This window comes from Dufourea novaeangliae, unplaced genomic scaffold (genome assembly GCF_001272555.1).
Source record: "Dufourea novaeangliae isolate 0120121106 unplaced genomic scaffold, ASM127255v1 scaffold96, whole genome shotgun sequence".
Classification (NCBI taxonomy): domain Eukaryota; kingdom Metazoa; phylum Arthropoda; class Insecta; order Hymenoptera; family Halictidae; genus Dufourea; species Dufourea novaeangliae.
The window spans coordinates 1444115-1464521 of NW_015373974.1; the positions used below are offsets into that span (position 1 = coordinate 1444115).

The following is a 20407-nucleotide window of genomic DNA, read 5'->3' on the forward strand; positions in this document are numbered from 1 at the left end:
GTATTACAGACGCCACCCACACCGCAGATCTTCGAACGTAACTTTAAAAGTCCCTGGAATTATATATTTAAAAATTAACGGTTCCGTCACGTGGCCCCCATCGGCAAAAGCGCGCTAAAAACATCGACGTTTGAAAATGTATTGCTACTCGAGTTTCCCCCACGTTGCAATTTAGAGAATATTTACGAGCCAACAAAGAGGATTTCCGTGGAACTATTTTTGTAACAATCTCGATTCCTCCAAAATCAAGCTTTCGTTGTCCCTTTGCATACCATTAATATCTTTGAAAATAACTATGTCTTCACTGTCACTCCCATTTCTTTCCGTCTAATTTAGTGCCTCAAAGAGTTTAGACGCTTTACTTTTACAATCTTTCGCCTATCCCTCTCGCTCCTTTTGGCTTGGACATTTTGATTCGACAGTTGCTTACAGAATGTCACCATTTTTGGCTGGATAATTTACCAAAACGCCTCAGATTTAACGGAGCTCAGTGGTATTTTGGGAAAGAACGATTTCCTCTTTCTTGGTCGCAAAATGGGTGCTTTTCGTTGTGATCTCGATTTAGAATTTTTTCAATCATATGACACGCAAGATGCCCCATCTGACTTGGCTGTTTTCAAAGTTATGCCCTTCCTGGCCATGGAAGAAGGTTCTATCAATGCAATCAAATTAATTACTCGAACAGCAAAGTCAGACACGGTGCATTTCCATAGAATATTCAGCCAAAAACTAGCGATTTCGCGTTACACAGGTGAAAACGAACAATTAAAGAACGCAGGCGATATATATGTACACATACACAACGAGAATTTAGATAGGAAACTTTGTACACTAATTCTTTTAAATTACACACCGCTGTGTACACTGGGCGGAGAGAGTGTCCTCTGACGAAAGTATTCTCCACATTTACATTCTCCTTAAAATCCCGAATCACCGGATTAAAAAATAGAAACGGAAACGAAACAAAAAAAAAAAAAAAAAAAAAAAAATGAAATTTAAGCTAGAACGCACAATAAATACTTATAATATTTCGGAACGACACCTTCGGGGGGAGGCGGAAAAAAATACAAAGAAACAAGAAATGAAAAAAAAAAAGTATGAAAAGTGTCCTATTCTCGTACCGTACCAAATAGTTATTGCAGTTGAATACGATCCTCTTTTTTTTCTACGTAAATTTCCTCTTACAACGGTTTTGTACTTGTGAATGAATGTTCAGTTTCAAGATCGCGCGGTTCGTCGGATTAAAAAAAAAAACAAAATTATCTTCTCGGCGAAGCAAGGTAAACGAGAACGAAGCTGGGGGGAAAACAGAGTAAAAAAAAGAATCTAAACGAGCCTTCGAATATTTCTCAAGGACACACACGTATCGAACCGCGAGAACTTTCAGTCTAGGGCCTCAACAGATAAGAGAGAGAGAGAGAGAGAGAGAGAGAGAGAGAGAGAGAGAGAGAGAGAAAGAGAAGAAACAAAAATTACGCTCTGTACAATTGTTTACCCTAAACAGGTCTGTGCTTCTTTCACAGAATCGATCACACCACGATGGAATCGATAAAGCTGATTTTTTCGTCATCGAGAAACTCAACCATTGTGCTTCAGATTCGAACAATTTCGTCAATGATAATTCTCTTGCTTTTCGTGCCACTTTCATACTTTTGCTCGTATAAACGCATAGTGGTCGAGTTCTTCGATTTGCCGCGGATTATTAACTAAGATTAAATACAATAGCTTCATATCGTTTACATTATGCATAAGATATTTACAAGAAAAATCGAACAGTGCTCTGGTGTGTGTGTATGTCTTTCTGTGTGTGTGTATGTGTATACTCCAGTGTATGTATATATTTATATATGTGTGTATATATATATATTTATATATATATATATATATATAACGATCAGTATCCAAGTCGATAAGATTACGGATTATCGGCTTCGATGATGATTCCAACTGTATGTTATAGTTCCATAAAAAAATTGAACTAAAGCTATGTATAAACACGTTTCCATTAGGGCACCGTTCTCGCCGATTATAAAAAGTGCCACAACACACTTTCCGGGGCCGTTTAGATGCCAGACGGACAGAGTGTCCTCTCTCTTTAAAACACACACACAAAATTGTCGTTACCCTAAAATGCACAACCTAGTCCTCGGTTCCGTTTCAGATAGCGGGAATACTTAACTATCACTGTTTAGGCCACGAGAATTCCAAATTTCAGAAGAAACCCTCTTGTCGTCTGTTCTCCATTCAACTGACATGAACAGCTAATTAGCACCTTGTGGATTAATCATCGTCGGGGGATTCTCTTGTCTCGTTCACGCGGTCGGCCGCAAGAGATCGTGAATTCATTTCGTTGTCCCGTCCCTGTATACATCTCTGATGGTCCAAGAGGGTGCCTCCAGACGGTGCCGGGTGAAGGGACAACGTTAACAGAAAATTGTCATCTAATTTGAATTAAACGCGACGAGTCCAACGACGCTCGCTCTACCTAGAGAACCTTTGATACACCGCTATATATTTATGCGGGTTAAGACCTAGGCGCTGGATGATTGTAAAATGGCTTCTGAGACTGGCCGGAAGTGGGGTACACTTGGCTACCAGGTGGCGGTGGGGTTGCTGAGGCGAACTTTGCGATTGACACCGCGGCTGTCGATGGCGGTATGAACTGCGGTGGGTATGGATTCGATCCTGGAGGTGCTTGGGACGCCTGTGGCACCAGGAACTGCTGTGGTTGCGGCTGTGGCTGCGACTGCGGCGACGGCTTCGCGCTGGACGCTTGTGCATTCGCGTATACCGGCGGCGGGGTGGTCTGCGGAACCGTGAAACCGGGGTACGGAACGGGAGAAGGCTTCGTTTGGAACTGGGGATAATGGATAGACGCGGATCCTGGCGGAGGAATGTAGGGCTGAGGTGGTAACTGAGGCAGAGGATAGCCTGGCGGAGTGCTCGAGACGGATGGATGCGGGGGTGATGATTTCCGTGCTTTCAGTATCGCCTCCGCTGTTAGACCTGCAAGTAGCTCGACTAAGAGAACTGTCACGGAGTAAAAGGATAAATACGTCAAGCATAATTTCGATTTTTTAAGGTACAATCACGGACAAGATATAAGAATAGACTTAACATGTTATGGGACTTGGTATTCCACGAAAATCTGGTTCGAGCGCAGTCCAGATAAAAGTTTTCGATTTCAGAAACTACGTTCGACACCGTGATAACGCACAGCGTTACTTTCTATTCTTATATCTCGTCTGTGGTAGAACAATAAAATTTGTTAAGTCTTTCCTCACGGATGATTAATCTTACCATGTTTACGGGCTCTTTCCTCCTCGTCGTCACTCAGAAACAATCCAAATTCTCGTTTCAGTCTCTCCGTCAGGTTCTCCCGTTGACGTTCCACTAGAGTCGGAGCTGCAGACCAGCCGATGGTACCTTCCTCGCCAGCTAAATAGGGAGAAAATAATAAGAATCTATATATACTTTATGAACTACTGCATCCTAACCTAACTTTTCTTTTTTTCTGGTACCGACCGTTACCTTTCTTCTCCTCGGCCTCTGCGTTATTGAAGATAGGTAAGGTAGTGAGCCCGGGTAGATCGAGGGAGAGGGAAGGTATTTTCGATGCTTCCTCGTCGGAACTGAGGGACGAGGTGCCACTGCTTGCGCTGTCTGATCTGCCTCTTGCGGTTCCTTTATCCGTTGCTGGAGTATCGTTCGATGGTTCAGGATCTGGTGGTGTGCCGGACGACTGCTGTTTTCGTTTCCGGTATTCCGATATGGACAACTGAAATCGTGTTAACGTTATTAATAGTAATTGACGAATTAATTATTTAATATTTTCCTAAATTATGTTATGTATGTAATCCTAACCTTATGAGTGAATTTGTGAAAATAAGTTGAAAATTAAAGAAAAGGCGAGAACTATGAATAAATAAATATATGACCCTAACCTTTCGTTTGACTGGTGGATTCGCGTCTGGTTTAAATGCAGGTGCGGGCATGCTGTTTGGGACAACTGTTCTGGGGTCCTTCAGTCGTTTGATTTCTTTCGGTGTAGCTGTTTCTTCTTCTTTCATTTGCGTCTCTTCGGTGGGAAGCTCCTGAGGCGTACCTGTCCTCAATGTAGCATCGGACGCGTCGACACTGTGCTCCGACGTCTCTGATTTTGGTTCCGTGAAGGTGGTACTGTTCTCATCGACCGTCTCCTCTTTTGTTTCTTCGGGCGTCAGATCATCCAGCTTGGCCTCCAGTAATTCTCTCAACGCTGTGGATAGCATCGACTTTTGTTCACCGTTTCTCGATCCGTCCGACGTTTCTATATCGATGGTGGACTCGATAATTGCTGCCTCGAAGTTCAGCTGGCTCTTCGAGGCGCTCGCCTCTGTCTTCTTACGTATACGCTCGCTCAACGGTGGAATGGAATGAAATATCTTTGGCGGTTCCACGATGGACTCTGTGTCCATATTGGAGGACGTGGACTCGAATATGGAGTCCTCCGAGGAAGCAACGAAAACAGACGGCTGTTCTAACTTCTGACTATCCTCAGTCTGCTCGATGAGCTCCTTTACGTCATGCCCGATAACTTCCTCCCGTTCCGGTTTGCTCTCGAACGCCTTGAACAACCTTTCCTCTTCGTGGTCTGTACGAAAAGACTTGAACGACGTTTCATACTTCAAGTCATCCATTTCTTTATCGTCCGACTCGGAATCCTCTTTAGAACTCTCCATCAAGCCCTCTATACCGTCCATGCTCTTATCCTTTTCCGAGCTAGTATCGATTTTTTCTTTGTAATCGTTCCCATCGTCACCGGTGATTTTCTTCATCTGAGCTTCAACGTCGAACTCGTCGATGGACATGTTATCGTCCGATTTTACATCGGACTTCACGCTATCGGGTTTCCTGTCGTCGTCACACCTGTCGTGCTCCATCTCGGTCATACTGCCACCGAATTCGAGTCTCATCTCAGCCACACGTTGTTTCAAAATGGCGTCGGATTCCATGGTGTCGATAGGTGAACTCATATCTTCCATTTCCGTGTCCCGTTCATCGTGCTGATCAACTATTTCAACGGTCCCTTTCTCGGCGTCCGACGTCTCCTCCTTTATACAATGCTCGTTCTTGATCCTTTCCCTCTGACAATCCATTTCCTCGCTCTTAACAAGCCGTGACTCACTCTTGATCAACTTCGAGTCCAAACGCGCTGATGAATCGCAATTCATTTCTTCCTTTGGCTCCTCCTTCGGCACGATGTTCTCCTCCTTCACCAACGCGTCCACCTGCGCGACGATCTCCATGGCCTCTTCCTTCTTTATGATTTCCGCGTGGAAACCTGGTATCTCCATGCAAAATTTCTGCCGTAGATTCACTTCGGTGTCCTCATGTTTCATGGACTCTATAGGCTCTAAATGTCTCTCATCGTTTTGCTCCATCAAAGGCGACTGAGCGTGTTCGATGTAATCATCCTGGAAAAAAGAAGACAGAATTAGACGACCGATCTCTAGATTTTACAGAGCCTACGAATGACCCCTACAAAATACAAAAAATTATACACACCTCAGTTGGACATAGGGATCTAGTATTCGGAGCAGATTCCGGATGCAGCATAGTCGGCGTGGTAGGCGGCGTGTAATTGTCCGACGACAAGCTTTCCCTGGCTATTCTCCTCTTCTTCGGTGGCGCCACCATCTCGCTGGGCGGTGGACTCTCAGGCCGGCTGTTCGGCGAGTCGCATTCCTCAGAGATCGCCTGTCGTAGCCACCTCTTCTTAGCGGACCCCGTGGAAACGGGGCCCGTTGGGTTCCCAGCCGTCGTTTGCTTGCGTTGGGGCGGTGAATCGCATATGCCAGAAACAGAATTCGCAGCCTGGACTAAGGTAGCCAGACTCTTGGCCGCGTAGCTCTGCGACAAGAACTCTGCGGATGAATCAGCAGGCAGGGAGAAGTCTGATGTCCTGCAAAGTGGGTTCATGGAATTGGGGAGAGGCGCTGGTGGCAAGGCTGGCAACGGAGACACCTGAGGCACGTTGGCCTGAGGAGGATCCGGCGATTCCTTCAGCCACTCGTTCATCAGGACCTTCTTGGTCTTCGGGAACTTGAAGCCAGGAGCCAGCGGACCGACCGCTGCCGCGACCAACAGACACGCTGAGGACAGAGGAGTAGACGGAGTCGAGCTCTGGGAGCTACTGCTCGCTCCGCTGTCGCAGGTCGGACTTTTCACTGGTGTGGGCTGTTGCAAGGGTGGTGAGCTAGGTCCAGGCGCGCTCGAGTTCGCCAGAGCCAACAACAGGCCAGCAGCTGTTGGTATCCCCTGATGAGCGGACCCTGTGCTCACAGGCTCGCTTGTGCTCTTCGCTGGGGTGTGCAAATGAGAGGAGTAAGGTGCGTCGCGGCTGTGGGAGTGATTGTGACTCGACAACGGCGGGGATTGCATGGAAGTGCTCTCTTCTCCAGATGAAACATCCGAGTCCGCGGAGTTTAACCTTGTTCTTCGACTACTGCTCTGGGATTGTGACGAGGTCCTGGTCCTACCTTTCCTTCGTTTCCGTCTCAACGGTCTCTCAGAGGAGGTCTGTTGCTTCTGTTTCGATTGTGGTATCGTAGGGGTCGGAGTGTCCTCGTTGTCGCTGTGCGTGCTACCTACAGACTCCTTCCTCTGCGCATTCCTCGCCTGGACCTCCTGCTTCCTCTGCTCCGCCTTCTCCAGCCTCTCGAACGCTTTCATGATCGCCTCCATTTTTCTCTCTTCTCTGGTCATTTTCTTCTTGTCCTTCCTCGACTCTGGCGCCGTGACCGGCGTCAGACTCGGTGATATTTGTGGTTGTTGCACGGTGGTCGTAGGCGGCTCCTCCTTGACCATCTGTCGTGTTGTACTGGCCACAGTAGGTGTGATTGTTCTTCTAGCTGGCGCTGGCGACACCGAGGGCGCTGGTGTTACCGGAGGTGGCGTTGGTTGGGCGACACTGGTGCTTGGAACCACGGTCGAGGAATCGCTGTCCTCGCACACGGTATTCCGTCTGCCCCTCCGTCTTCTTTCACGACCACTGGAACGAGTATGAACGTTTAGCGCAAGACTGGAAAACCTAATCTCTTATAGCTGCTTCAAAGATATAGCGTTAGCCATAAACGAGGCCGACATTTAAACCATTAGATCATCAGGGGCTCATTGTGTCCCACCGCAGTCAAGGTCGTACGCCAATTTCAGCTATGGGGTTCCAAGAAATAAAACAAAAAATACTGGAACATTTGAAAGAAATTTACGTTTTTGTAAGCTTCCGTCAAGAATAATACGGCCAGAAGTATTTAAAATCTGAAATTAGTACGCTATAAGAACTTGTTTAATTATATTGAATATTATTTTCAATTTAAGGGTGTCGAATGACAGGATTAGGCTACCGAAACAGATAAACTTTAGGGTCAGTCAGGTTTATGGATAATGCTACATCTTTGAAGCAGCTATACGATTAATCTTTTTACTTAACCCTTGTGTAGGCAACCAAACTATTTACGGTCATTGAGCAATCCTAATACCCCTATTCTGACAGATTAGATAAACACAGATAATTTTCCAAAACTCTTATTCTTCCCTTCCCATAATACACCAAGTTCTGTTTCAGACAAGACTACAAAAAATTGTTAGAAGAAATTTAGAAATGGGTACCCGGTTGCCTACGCAAGGGTTAAATCTTAACATCAAATCTACCACAATCAGTCAAATTACTATCTCTCTGAAGGGTTCGGTAGGTTGAGTGCTAAGCAACCGTTTAATAGAAACTTACTCAGCATTCTCAGCTAACGCCCCGTTGCTTCCACGTCTGTTCAACTGATTCACTGAGGCTATCTGACATTCCTTCGGGTTGTTACACGCGCAAATGATCGGCATCATCGGCCCGTTCGGATTCGGGGACAGCAACAGGTCGTGTTGCTCGTGTCTGATTGTGATCTCGGCGTTTTTCTCGATTGTGGTGGTGGTCACGATGTACAAATGCAACGTTCCTTTCTCTATACAGTGCTTCACCTCTGCGTTCGGCTTGCAACTACGCCGTACGAAACGGGCGTCGTTGCCGTACGTTCGCGTGTCCACGCACACCTCGGTTCCGTCCCGTGGCAACCGATAAAAGAAGACGAACGGGCCTGGCCTCTGTGTATGCTGTCTACCTTGCGGATGAGACGGTCGGTGTTGTGTGCTCAGCATGTACTTCCCCCTAAGCTCGACGACCGGCGTGTTCGGTGGCAGGTACATCGTCGCCACTAGAAACTATGATGAACAAGAACAAGATAAAATTAATTAAAAGAATCTCGTTTGACGATAAACTCCGGAACTTTTCACGAGGGGAAGGCACGGTTGTGGAATTCGTTTTTGTAACGGCACTATCTGGAAGTTATAGTATAAAACCGTTGTGCCATTCCAAAAGCGATTTCCTCATACTTCCCCGTGTCAGCCCGAATAGAAAATATTTTCTACTCACCCTAACGTTATTACTGTGCACGTTCAGCCTGCATTTTCCCGTGGCGATGACGTTCATATTACTCTGTCTAAGGTCGCTGTGCGTGCCGTTCACTTTGATGGAGGATATCCTAGCCCTTAGCTCCGGGCTGTAATGATTCGTCACGGCTTCCTCGTACCGTTCGATCCACTGTCGTAGCGGCGCGACATTCGACGTCCAGGAGTCTTGTGTCTCCTCCTCCTTGTCCTCCAGGCTCATCCGTCGTTTCGCTTTACGTTTACCCGGGCCACGTTTCGTCGCCTCTTTCTTCCTCACCGCGCTCGACTGTCTCGGATGCGAATCTCTTCTCTGCCGTTTCGCCACGTTGTTGTTATTGTTGTTGTTGTTGTTCAGACGTCTGACCTGCGGCGGTGGGTCGGATTTCCGACGCGGAACTTGCTGGGATTGTTGTTGCTGGGGCAACGAACGTTTTTTCGGGACTGCGTTCACGCCAACGTCGGTGTCCGCCGAGCTGGTGGACGAAGTATCGGATGATGTGTCGGAATTCAACAGTTCCTCGCGTTTACGCATCTGTAGGGCCCGTGCCCTTTGCCTGTCCACGCGTCGTGGCCGACAGATCTCGCAGAGGTACTCGTCGGGAATGTTCGAACGGTCTATGCCCATGCAATCCACGTGTTGCCATACCCTGGAACCGAATATGTAACGATAACGTATACGGAAAACATTAAAATGGACGAATCCCATAATCCTAGTGGATACTCACAGGCAACGGTCGCAACAGATCATGTAGCCATCGTCGTGCTCGAAATCACTGGAAATTTATATTTTTTAAATGTCTATTTTAATACAGGTCAGAAAGATTGATGAGGACCGTTGGAAATACTTACCATATACATCTAGTAACACTGTCTTCGTCGTCTCCCTCTCCCTCAGGAGCGGTTTCAGTTTCTTCCCCTTCCGGTTCTGCCTCTCTACCGGTTTCGCTGCTAATTGCACTGGCTGCGTCATCCTCTACGTTGGTACCGGTCACAACTGTGCAACAAATATTAAATTATATGGATATACTGTTTCCTTTCTGTGCAATTTCTGACTGGTAAGAATTTTTTACGCACCCTGTCCGTACATGTAAGGGTGCTGGGAAGTCGCTGCAGAACTTCCAGCACCGTTAATCGCCTGTTGCTTCGGATGGGGCGGTGGAGATGGAGGCGGAGGCGTTCGTGGCGGTGGCGCCCCGTAATTATGATCTTGCAGGACAAACTGGAGACACTGGAAAGGAATTAATTGCTCATATAAAAATAAACCAGTTTCGAGTTTCATTGATATATCAATTGTTTCTAGTAATTTCCGTTACCTCGTACGGAAGGGGCATTCTTCGAACTGGAGATTGAGGTGCTGCTTGTGCGGGTTCATCTTCTTTCAGTACACGCAGCTCAGGTTCGATTCTAATAATACAAGTTACTCGGTTATTAGACGAATTTATCGGATTATTTAACTAACCAACTGGTTGAATTGGTAAAGAAATCTACCACGACGCGAATGGTGACGGTAGTGTTGGGTAACAAATATGGACGACGCGGGTGTACATTTTACTATACGTTTATATAGGAACTAGTAACATAAAAGTTTATTTGAAAATTATTTCTTGGAGTAAAAATGTTTACAGTACTGTTTGCATACAATTTGTGGATACGTAGAAGCAAGTTTTTACACATTTACGTTATTTCTCGGACAGTTGGCGAATCCCATTTCAAAACAATGATGACTGTTTTGAGTCAATAATTTGTGGGGGTCACGAATTAATTAAATACTTTTTGAATGATTAAAGATATGCCACTTTGGGCTCCCTATTAAATTGTATACCTGCATCGTCCATTAATATTAATTCGTATACCGACCCATAGGGTCGCAACCAATTTTAACCTCCCAAATACTAACTTCTTCTCGATTTCCCTGCGAGGCTCGGCGCTGGTCACCGGCAGCAACGTTTTTATCTGACCAGTCTGTTGTCTGACCTGCTGCGGGAACTGGGGCGTCATGACGAGCTGTTGTTTTTGCTGTTGTACGGTCTGTTGTTGTATCTTGATCGGCTGATTCTTGTGCATCAGCATGTTCGACGGGACAGTTTGCTGGGGTAACAATGTTTTGATGCTTTGCTTCTGAGGGACACCGGTGCTGGGCCCTTGGCCCTTTGCCGCGGTCACATTAGTATTCAAAGAGGTTTTGATGCCGGTTACTTTCTGCTGATGATTCCTCTGGGTAGATTTTTGTGGGGGTATCGTTTTGATGCATCCAGGCTGCTTCTGTGTGTTCTGCGGTCCGATCACGTTCTGTTGCTGGATGATCTTCACCGGCTGGGAATTGGCGGTCCTCTGTAGAGGCTGCTGAACAGCGTTCTGAGAGGGATTCGGTGTCTTCGCGGTGTTCGTCACCTTCTGGGGCACGCTCTTCATGGCTCCTTGCTGCAAACCCTGCGTCTGAGCTTTTGGTACGCCTACTCTCATCACCATCTGTTGCTGTTGCTGCTGGACCTTCGAGTTCACCACCTGGGTGCGTTGATTATTTGGCATCGTGGCTATGGCTGCGACCTTCTGGTGCACATTCGTAATACTGTGACTCCTCTGTACCGGTTGCTGACCGACGTTCGACTGCTGTTGCTTGTTACCACCGACGTGCGGCTGCTGGATGCTCGGTTGCTGCAACAACTGTTGCTGGGGCGAATTCTGCACCTGGAACTGCGACACCGTCTGCTGTTGTTGCTTGCCGACGGACAGTAGATTGGTCTGCTGCTGCATCTTGGCGATATTCGGGACGCTGTTGCTTTTACTAACGTTGGTCAGCGATTGTACTCTAGTGGAATTTACGGCTGCTACTGTTTGGGACTTCTGCAAGCCAACGGACTGCGAGGTCCTTTGACCGGATTGGACTTGCTGGACATGCTTCTGAACCTGGACCGGCTGCTGTAGTTGACTCTGCACCTGTCCTAGCGCTTGAGGCTTCTGTATACCAGCTACAGAATTGCTAGGCTTCTGTACATTGTTCATAGTGCTCGTCGACTGCTGCCTGGAGGCTACGGACGGGTTCTTCTGCGGCTGACCCGGCAACTTCTGCAATCCCGATTGCTGTTGATTACCACTGATTTGTTGATGATGCGCCTTATGATTTGGGTGACTGGCCAGAATCTGTGCGGATACCTTTTGACAGTTGTAAACTTGTTGGGCCATTTTCTGCCCGGCATTCACCTGTGCTTTCTGAAGACTCGGATTGCCAGCCGGCTGCTGGACGGTTCTCTGTACAACACCGGCGTTGCTCGCCGCCTGGTTCACCGTGAACTGATTCGTCGTGGTCGTTGTCGGTGGCGTCGACGCCGTCTGACCTTTCTGTACCGTTTGTATCCTCGGCAGGGAATTCCTCTGCACAGCAACACCGGCCTGGCCAGCATTCATTGTTTTCACCTTCTGTAAATTAACGGTCTGTGACTGGCCGCCAACGAGATTCTGGGCTTTCACGTGTATCCTCTGGATATTTGGCATCGCGGTGGCGGTACCCTTCACCGCGTTACCGGTCACCAGTTGCTGCGAGGCGATCGGTTGCTGGACCTTCTGATGAACGTTGCTCTGCTGGATGCCGGACGACACCGTGGTCGCCTGTTTGCCCTCGACCACCTGATTCCTACCGTGTTGCTGTTGCTGTTTAGCGGTCTGGACCGATGTCGCGTACTGCAAAGGATATACATGGGCCACTCCGTTCCCCGGCGACGACAGGGACTGCGAGTTTACCGGTAGATGAGCAACGTGAGAGGATACGTTCAACGTCTGATGGCTGGTCGACGGTAACTTCTGAGAGATCACACGTGTGGTCAGTACCTGGGTGGTGTTCGTTTGCGAGCCGGCGATCCTCTGTACCTCCCTGGCGGCTTTTGCTATCGGATACGTGACGTTCACCGATTTCACAGTGGAGAACGATATCACGTGGCCGGTCGGTATCTCCGATGTGGCCTCCAGACACTGAAGAATCTGTGATTTTCCGGTGTCGTCGGTACCAACGACAACCTGGCTGGATGGTTCCTGGTTTAATAGGCTCGAGGACGGCTGGACGACGTTCTTCTTATCCACAGACGCCTCCACGGTGCCCAGCTGCAACACGAAGCTCATGGTGGTCGTCTCGGCTGCCTGCGGATAGCTCTCGACAACAATCCGTTTCGCGGCGACCGCATCGTTGGTCTCGTTGACATCGAGAACACGCTCGGCTGGGGACACCGGGGGAGGTGGGCCAGGCCCTGGGGACAATTGCTCCCCACCCCCACCTGTTCCACCCCCCGATAACTTGATCACCGACGGGGTCGACGTTTTGGAGGCCTTTCGATCCCACGGCAACTGGGGAAACACGAACGGAGTATAGGATCCTGAATGGCTGGTCCTCGACCGACGGCTTCACGGTGTGCCCGCGATCTTCGATTCCGCTATTTGAGGATCCTGAACCATAGGCTGCAACAGGACAAACGAAACGTGGATTGTTAGTTGATTTTTTATTAGTTAGAATAATTGTCCGTTTGTACCCTCGCGAGCAAACTCGGATTTTGCTAGGGGAAAGGTGATTTAGGGGAAGGGTATACCACTTGATAGATTTATTTCAAGCACTGAAATAAATGTTAAATCGAACAGTAATTTGACATACATTTCAATAGTTTCTGAAAGCAAATGGAAGGAGACTCTTCCCCTACGTCATTTTTTCCCCTAGTGGAATCCGAGTTCACCGACCAGTTTGAACGTATAAAATGTAAATTTTCAATTTTTTCTTTCAAAATAATTGCTCGTCATGGGCACCATATTGTAACCTCCAAGTTACATTCCGTCAATTGTAGACAAAAATATAGTGGTGGAATTGGTATGTGAGGTTAAATGTACATTAAACAGTAGATTATAGTTTAGGTACCACAGGGTGGTCTAGAAATGATAATTTAGGGATAAATTACAAAAAGTTTGAATACCGTGTTCGACACGATTTTGCTACCCCTAGTGGAGCCACATATGGGCCCGTTTAAATTTTTACCCAAGCGAATCCGTACTACTTACGTCGCCCAACCTGCCACGAGCATTGAATATTCAATGTTGGCGGTGTAATATTCACCGATATTGATCCAGAAGAACATTTCTTCCCGCTACCACAAAAGAACAAACGATCATCCAATAGCGATCGCCATACCCGTTCGACGTTATTTGTCAAATTGGTTTGCGATTCGCTGATAAAAGCGAAAATTACCGGGTATCGATAAAGGAGAGATCGAGACGATAATTCGAAGTAGTTCGGTAACATCAATTTCGATCTCGTGAAAATTAAGCCGCGTACTCATGTGCCTAGTTACGTAATAAGGCGAATTGTTTATTGACTAAAAAGGCAAATTTATTTATCTATTTATTTACACTGGCAGAGAATAACCTTTGCTTTACATATAAGATTACAAAAAAAAAAAAGTAATTTTAGTATACAGAAAGAATGGACCTTATTAGTTTAGTATTTGAATAAGAGATTAAATTCACAAGGTGTGTTTCCAAAAAAATCAAGAGATTGATTACAATTAATACTACTATACTACAAATTGTTTCTTAACCGACAAGAACAAATTTTTATTAATCAATAAGAAAAATTGTTTGTTTCACCTATCCAATATTCTGGTAAAAAATTTTTTTTTTCATTTTCAAGGCGAATTCCTATGAGAAACGTCATCGTGTAACGTAAAGTCCGCACGTGCGACTGGACACGCGCCAACTGTGTCCACGAGCGAATTGCCACATATGTATCTCTGTGTGTGTCGTACACTGCTAATAAATTGGTATTATCAATTTCCTCGAGCAACTCCGAACCGCGTCGGTGTAAACATCCCCGGCCGGATATAGAAGCACGCAAGTAGTGGTGGTCAGTGACGGTGTGGCCGGAAGTCGCGCGTTGAGCCTAAATTACACCGTTTAACAGATCTCTTATTCAAATGAAATATTTATCGTTAAAACCCCTGTATCTATGATTTTCTTGCAGGCAATATTATTTTCGACTTGCGCAGTACTTTAGCGACTAGGAAGAGGTTAGGGTGAAAAGGCGGGAATTCGTCTCAACCTTCGAATATCTATAGTTTAGTAATATTCTTTCTGGATCGAGAAATAAATTTCGAAAGTATATTTGCCGGTAGTTAGTTCGGGAAGATAATAGTGTAATACGATTTAGATACTGCGTAGTAAGTGGTAAAAGCGAAAGTAGTGCGTTCGTTACGTGCACGCGCGTATGTAAGTAGACCGGAAAATTTATTGTATTTATTTACGCGTTCTTGTATGTCAATGTCGAAGCGAGCGATCATCCACCGTTGACAAGACTCTCTGCACCGTACAGACGAGGCGTCATTTCCACAACAACGTCTCATGAATTATTTAGCGAATGCAATAAAAGACGTGAAAGATCAACTAACTTTTTTTTTTATCCTGCATCGCAAATGATTGGCCCTCCTTATACGGAGCTATAGTCAAGTAGCGCCACACATGTTCACTGACGTGAACTTGCTGCAATGGTAACTGCAGTTTTACGAGAACACCGCCGGGACGGTAAAACAGATTCCGTCTCGTCGTCTGCGATGAATATCGACATACACGCGTTTAATGAATTCTTTTCAATTCACACAGATCATAGTTGTTCGAATTTTCATTGTAATACGTTATTTTATTGAACAAATTAAATTTTAATAATTTCAGTTAATTTCGATGACAGCAGCGCGTTCTTCCGTCAGATACGGGAATTAACATCGGTCTGAACGTAGTTTGCATTCAAAAAAATAATATTTACGCCGTTACACGCTAGGGGAGGGGGGACAACAGCCTAGTGTTGATGTTTAGAACCGTACATGAGTATTGCAAATGCAACCGTGGATGCAAATGAGCTGAAAGTATGACGATAAGCCACGAGCCAAGGCTGTGTTCCGTATAATGATTTTATTGTCTTGCCGAGTGTGTCTCTTGCTCCCGTGCGATAACACAAAGCACGGTCCCATCGCGTCTTGTTTCGCAACCTCGACTGTGTGGCATCTTTTCTCTTTTTTTTCTTGTATGAACCAGATCTACTATATTGCAAACATCCCATTCTGAGAAGCACAAATTTTCCATGTTCTTTTTTCTGCCGTGAAAACCACGAACGTCATCGGGATCACGTGACGAATGCATGAATAGGAAGCGCGTCTGGATGCGCGCGCAGCTTTTTCAGCAGCGGTTGTCAGTGTGGCACGCGACTACTGGGAACTGTCACGGAGTTGTAATTGGAACATTTTTATTTGAATGAAACTTTAAAAATCGATTTAAGCTGATGGTCTAAATATGATTGTTTTCGATTCAGATCAAGGTAAAGAGGAATACATAACATACTATCTTACATCATATCTCGGAAAGAATAATGCATCGATGCGTAAGGAAACATGACAGGATTATGGAAAAGATAAAAATGAATTACTCGACTGGATTACATAGTCGAGTATTAACGATATGGGAAAAGCTATTATCGTGGCATACGATTCGTAATCAACGGCCTCTAAATCCCGATAATTTCTTAACTCTTTCACAACATCTTCCACTGAACAAATGGCTATCCGTTCGCTGTTACGTGATAAATGGAAATGAGGGTAATTTAAAATGATCCGTTGTGCAACGGTGAACGGTTAACCATAGTTTCTATAATTGCTACAATCTTCCTCTAATTTCCAATAATGACTGTCCACTTATATACTTCTTTCACTATCTCCCTTGTCACTTTAAATACAACTAACTTGTTTCTTAAAAAAAAAAAAAATTAAACATGAGCAATGTCTGTGGAACAATAACGGCGAATTTCCATCGGGAAAAATTGTGTCAGTACAATGATAAGGTTCTTATCTAGGTATCGATATCTCATCGGTTGGTCAGTTATCGACTAGTTCCACACGCGCGTCGATAATCACCGGACACACGCAATATGTATGCCAGATTGAATTCCAGCCTATCGTAATTTTAATCGTCGATTTGCCATACGATCCGAAATGTTGTCGTACGTTGCAAAGTTGCAACGTGGTCACGTGGCCACGCTGTGTTGCATCCGTGACGACGTTATCGGCATCGAGTCTCGAGAAACACCGCCAATGGGCACAAAGAGAGAGAAAGAGATTCCACTTTCGTCGCGCCGTACGACGAAATGCCACACGCAGGCGTCCGTTAACCGAGGTTATGCACTCTCTCGGCCGTTCCGCTGCTGCGTCGGTATAGTTCTTATTCGAGTGGAACTCGCGAAAATGGGGAATTGGTATTTCATCGAAATATGCCAAAATGAAAAATGGGGAATTGCTATTCCATCGAAATATGCCAACGTACAAAATGGGAAATTGGTGTTCCATCGAAATATGCCAAAGTGAGAAATGGGGAATTGGTATTCCATCGAAATATGCCAAAATGAAAAATGGGGATAACGTGATGAACGATATATAGTAATTTTTTTTAAAGATTGAAGAATAATAGGTTGAGAACCACTGCACGAGTTGCTATTATTTCAGATGGCGAGAAATCAGGAAAACTGCCAAAGCAAAGCTGTGTGTACACATAACAGAAACGAAACTATAACCACCCCGGGCTAAATATAACAGGCATCGTTGCAACGGTTACGTGTTGTGTGTGCGTCCATGGTTAACCGGCCGATAAATTCACCAGGATACCAATTATGTTTCGTGGAAACGCGTGAATCTCGTTGGACCGCGAACCACGGCTAGACAGTCTCCATGGCAGAATATCGAATCGATCTTAAAACTGTAGGGAACAGTTCCTCGATACAACAGGTTTGTGACGAACGTGTCCGTACAGTAGAAACAGTACAAGCGGGAAAAAATCGTGACATGGACCACCTCTGTTTTGCAAGAATAGGCCTACTTTCCTTTAGATATACATATATCGGTAATAATTTTCAAGGTAAAATAAGATGTTTAATAGTAATTGGGGCTCCAGTTCCTAAAAGGTCCACCCTTTTTACATACAGTTCATCTGGGACGATTTGTGATATATAGTGTGATACAAAAAAAAAAAAAGGATTTATAACTTCTGGAGTAGATAATACTTGGCCGATGAAAAAAAGTTGTAATAAACATACATAGAAAAATTAATGAACAATTTTTTGGGTCGGTAAAAGTTAGTGACTTTCTCGCTGTAGGAACTATCGTACCGTAGGGAAACAATGGATTACCTTATAATTTCCCCTTCACTTCTCCACAAAAGGTTTTCTAGTTTTCTAAAGTATTAATCTTCCATCTTTATCCGCACTTTATTTAATCATTTTCCAACTATACTATCTACTCCAGAAATGATGAAACCTTTTCCTCGTATCACCCTATATATTCATTCACCACTAATAATTTTCAATTCCTAAAATTTTCCGAATTATACACCATTCCGCAAAAGCATTAATTGAGAACCACTGTGTTTCGGGGTTAGCCTGCGCGGGACGATATATCCGCGAAACCGTTGGTACAGAGAAAGGTCAGAGGTCGATCTCGACGCAAGCGCGTCAGGCATTTTACGCACACACTCGAAAAAAAGGGGAGTAACATCAAAAAACTGAGTACAAAAGACGACCTTTCTACGATGCAAAAATAACATATGCGTATATTAGTGATGTACATCGAAGAGGCATATCGTGATTTAGTATAGACGGTTCCAGCAAAGCAGCTGTCGGCGACGTAATCGTGTGGTCTGTCTCCACTTAGACCCAAGAGCTCGCCCGCGAACCTCCTCCCCACGAAAACGCTCTTTCTTACTCTTCTCACCAGCGAATCCCCGCCCCCCTTCCCAACGTGAAATTAACGAGCGTCCGCGCGCCACGGACTTCGCGGCGGAGTAAAATGCCTGCGCCTGCTAGCCGTGCAACGGCTTGGTTGCAGCCCTGGATTTGTCGCGGCGTTGGCAGCAATGGGATTTGTGGCGACCTACTTGGCGTACCTCGACCCTCGCATTGATTCGACGCGAACCGAAATTATTCCCGAACGATTATCGTTCGACGCTGACACGGCCACCCTATCAATGTCTATTTACCGTTCAATCGGCGTGGCCGTAAAAATAACGCCATTCGATGTGGACCGATTGAATCGTCAGTTCAACCCACGTGAGAGAAATCGGTTGATAGCGACGGATATTTTTTTCGGGGCGTAGTAAAATGTACAGAGCATAGGGAAGAGGGAGATTGTCCTCTGACAAACATGGCGGATAGGAGGAAACGAATTGGATGAAGACAATGTTGTTTGGTAGACAGTTAACCCGCGGATAACGATGGCTGGGTCATTTCGACTCGAGTTTTCAGGAACTTCGTTTAATAAGACTGTAATTGTTTATATTAATTCACAGAAGATTTAGGTTAAAATGTGTATATTTGGGAAATAAATGTGCAAATAGACTAAAATCAAAATCTTCACGTTTGATCAATTCCAAAATTTGCCCGTCTCTGGTTCGACGTTTCCCCTGACCCGTTCGCCACGCAGGGCTACCGTCGACATTACAGTGTGAGGAACACACGGTGTTTCTGCTATCGGGTGCGCAGCCTAAACGCGCATTCTGCTGGTCATGGAGCCAAACTGCTGTCAAGTAAATAGGCGCGCATGGATGTAACGAGAGTGGGAACCTCGATCCAATCCTCCATGGGAGCGGTTTAAAAAGAATTTGTCTTTAATCTGAAACTTTATACCGTTAACTTTGTGTCTAACTTCCACTGGAGTAATTACAGTAACTGTGGGTATAACCGACATGGGACAAGGACAGAGTGGAGTGGAGACTTTAATGGCAAAGAGAGACATTCACAGTCCATGTATGTAGGACACTTAACGAACCCAATATCTGGCATAGAACCTCCATTATCGAACCAATTGAAGTATCGTTACTCATGGTAACACACCTAAAGGTGCGTATCCACTTGTTGCGTATCTCGTATCGTATCACCGTTGTGTATCAATGTTGACGGGAGCAAGCGTTGCATTGTTGCGAATGAAAATGTATCGTATAGTGGATACCATACAGGATGATACGCAACAAATGGATACGCACCTTAACAAGTTTTCCTTTCGTGGTGTTCTTCATCAATATTTTCCGTGGTAACGCACATTAGAATCACCACTGGCGTTCCAATGTGTGTTTACTGCGCAGCAGAAAGAGGCTGGCGCTGAAATGATCTGGTTTCGAGAGTATAGTCTCATTCGATGCATGGGCTATGTGTGTCCGTCGTGTGGTTCCCTCCATCGATACCCACCAATTACGAAAGAGAAGATAAAGAAAAGAATCGGACTATATAACACGAACCAAACACACACCAATACGATCTCCCACCATTGGGGAATACTAACCATACCTGGGTTCGACTAGTTCCTACGCTGCTGAATAAACGGTTCGACCAACTCTCTCTCTCAGTCTACGATGCTTATCGTTTCCTCTCGCTCTCTGTCCCTCGCACACCGTCACACGGAGTGCATGCTCTCTCGCCCAACGAGGGAGACTAGCACGAGCGTACATCATGCAGTAAGCCGTATACAAAGGCCTGATTGCCGGACACTCGGTGAAATATGCCAGTCCCCGCCAGTAACCGGTATCTCGCCGTCCTCTCTTCACTTTTGCTCCCCTCCCCCAGCCCCGTCTTCTCCGGGAGGCCTACGGTGAGAGGCGGGGCGGGATGGGGGATGGCCAGCGGAGAGAGGAGGCGAGGCGGGAGTGGCCGGCGGAGGGAGGAGGCGGGACGGAGGGAAGCCAGCAGAGAGAGGAGGCGGGGCGACACACCGTTGAACCGAAGTGGGAGTAAGAAGTATACGAGAAACGCCGGTGGAAGTGAACCCAAGATCCGAGAGACAATGCCTGTACCGGAGAGATGCCGTCGAGAGCCGAGACCTCCTTCCAGATGGACGAAATTTCGTCCCCCTTTTTCTGGAATTACTAAGTTTCTGTACAC

General features: G+C 45.9%; 1 protein-coding gene across 1 annotated transcript; it reads right to left on the reverse strand.

The window, feature by feature from the left end:
- Positions 1–2058: 2058 nt before the first annotated feature.
- LOC107187084 (histone-lysine N-methyltransferase 2E) lies at positions 2059–12588 on the reverse strand. The gene is made up of 12 exons (XM_015575089.1): positions 10373–12588; positions 9789–9879; positions 9550–9703; positions 9325–9469; positions 9201–9248; positions 8459–9122; positions 7769–8247; positions 5548–7033; positions 3945–5456; positions 3532–3778; positions 3301–3438; positions 2059–3006 (listed from the first exon to the last, which is right to left on the reverse strand). Exons 1-12 carry the CDS (start codon positions 12586–12588, stop codon positions 2525–2527), a joined length of 7662 nt encoding a protein of 2553 aa, XP_015430575.1. The 3' UTR covers positions 2059–2524.
- Positions 12589–20407: the final 7819 nt, after the last annotated feature.

Coding starts and splice junctions, on each gene's coding strand:
- LOC107187084 (XM_015575089.1), bottom strand. CDS start 12,588: ATGAGCTTCGTGTTGCAGCTGGGCACCGTGGAGGCGTCTGTGGATAAG. Junction 9,470..9,549: donor CCCTTACATGTACGGACAGG/GTGCGTAAAAAA, acceptor TTTGTTGCACAG/TTGTGACCGGTACCAACGTA. Junction 5,457..5,547: donor GATCCCTATGTCCAACTGAG/GTGTGTATAATT, acceptor TCTTTTTTCCAG/GATGATTACATCGAACACGC.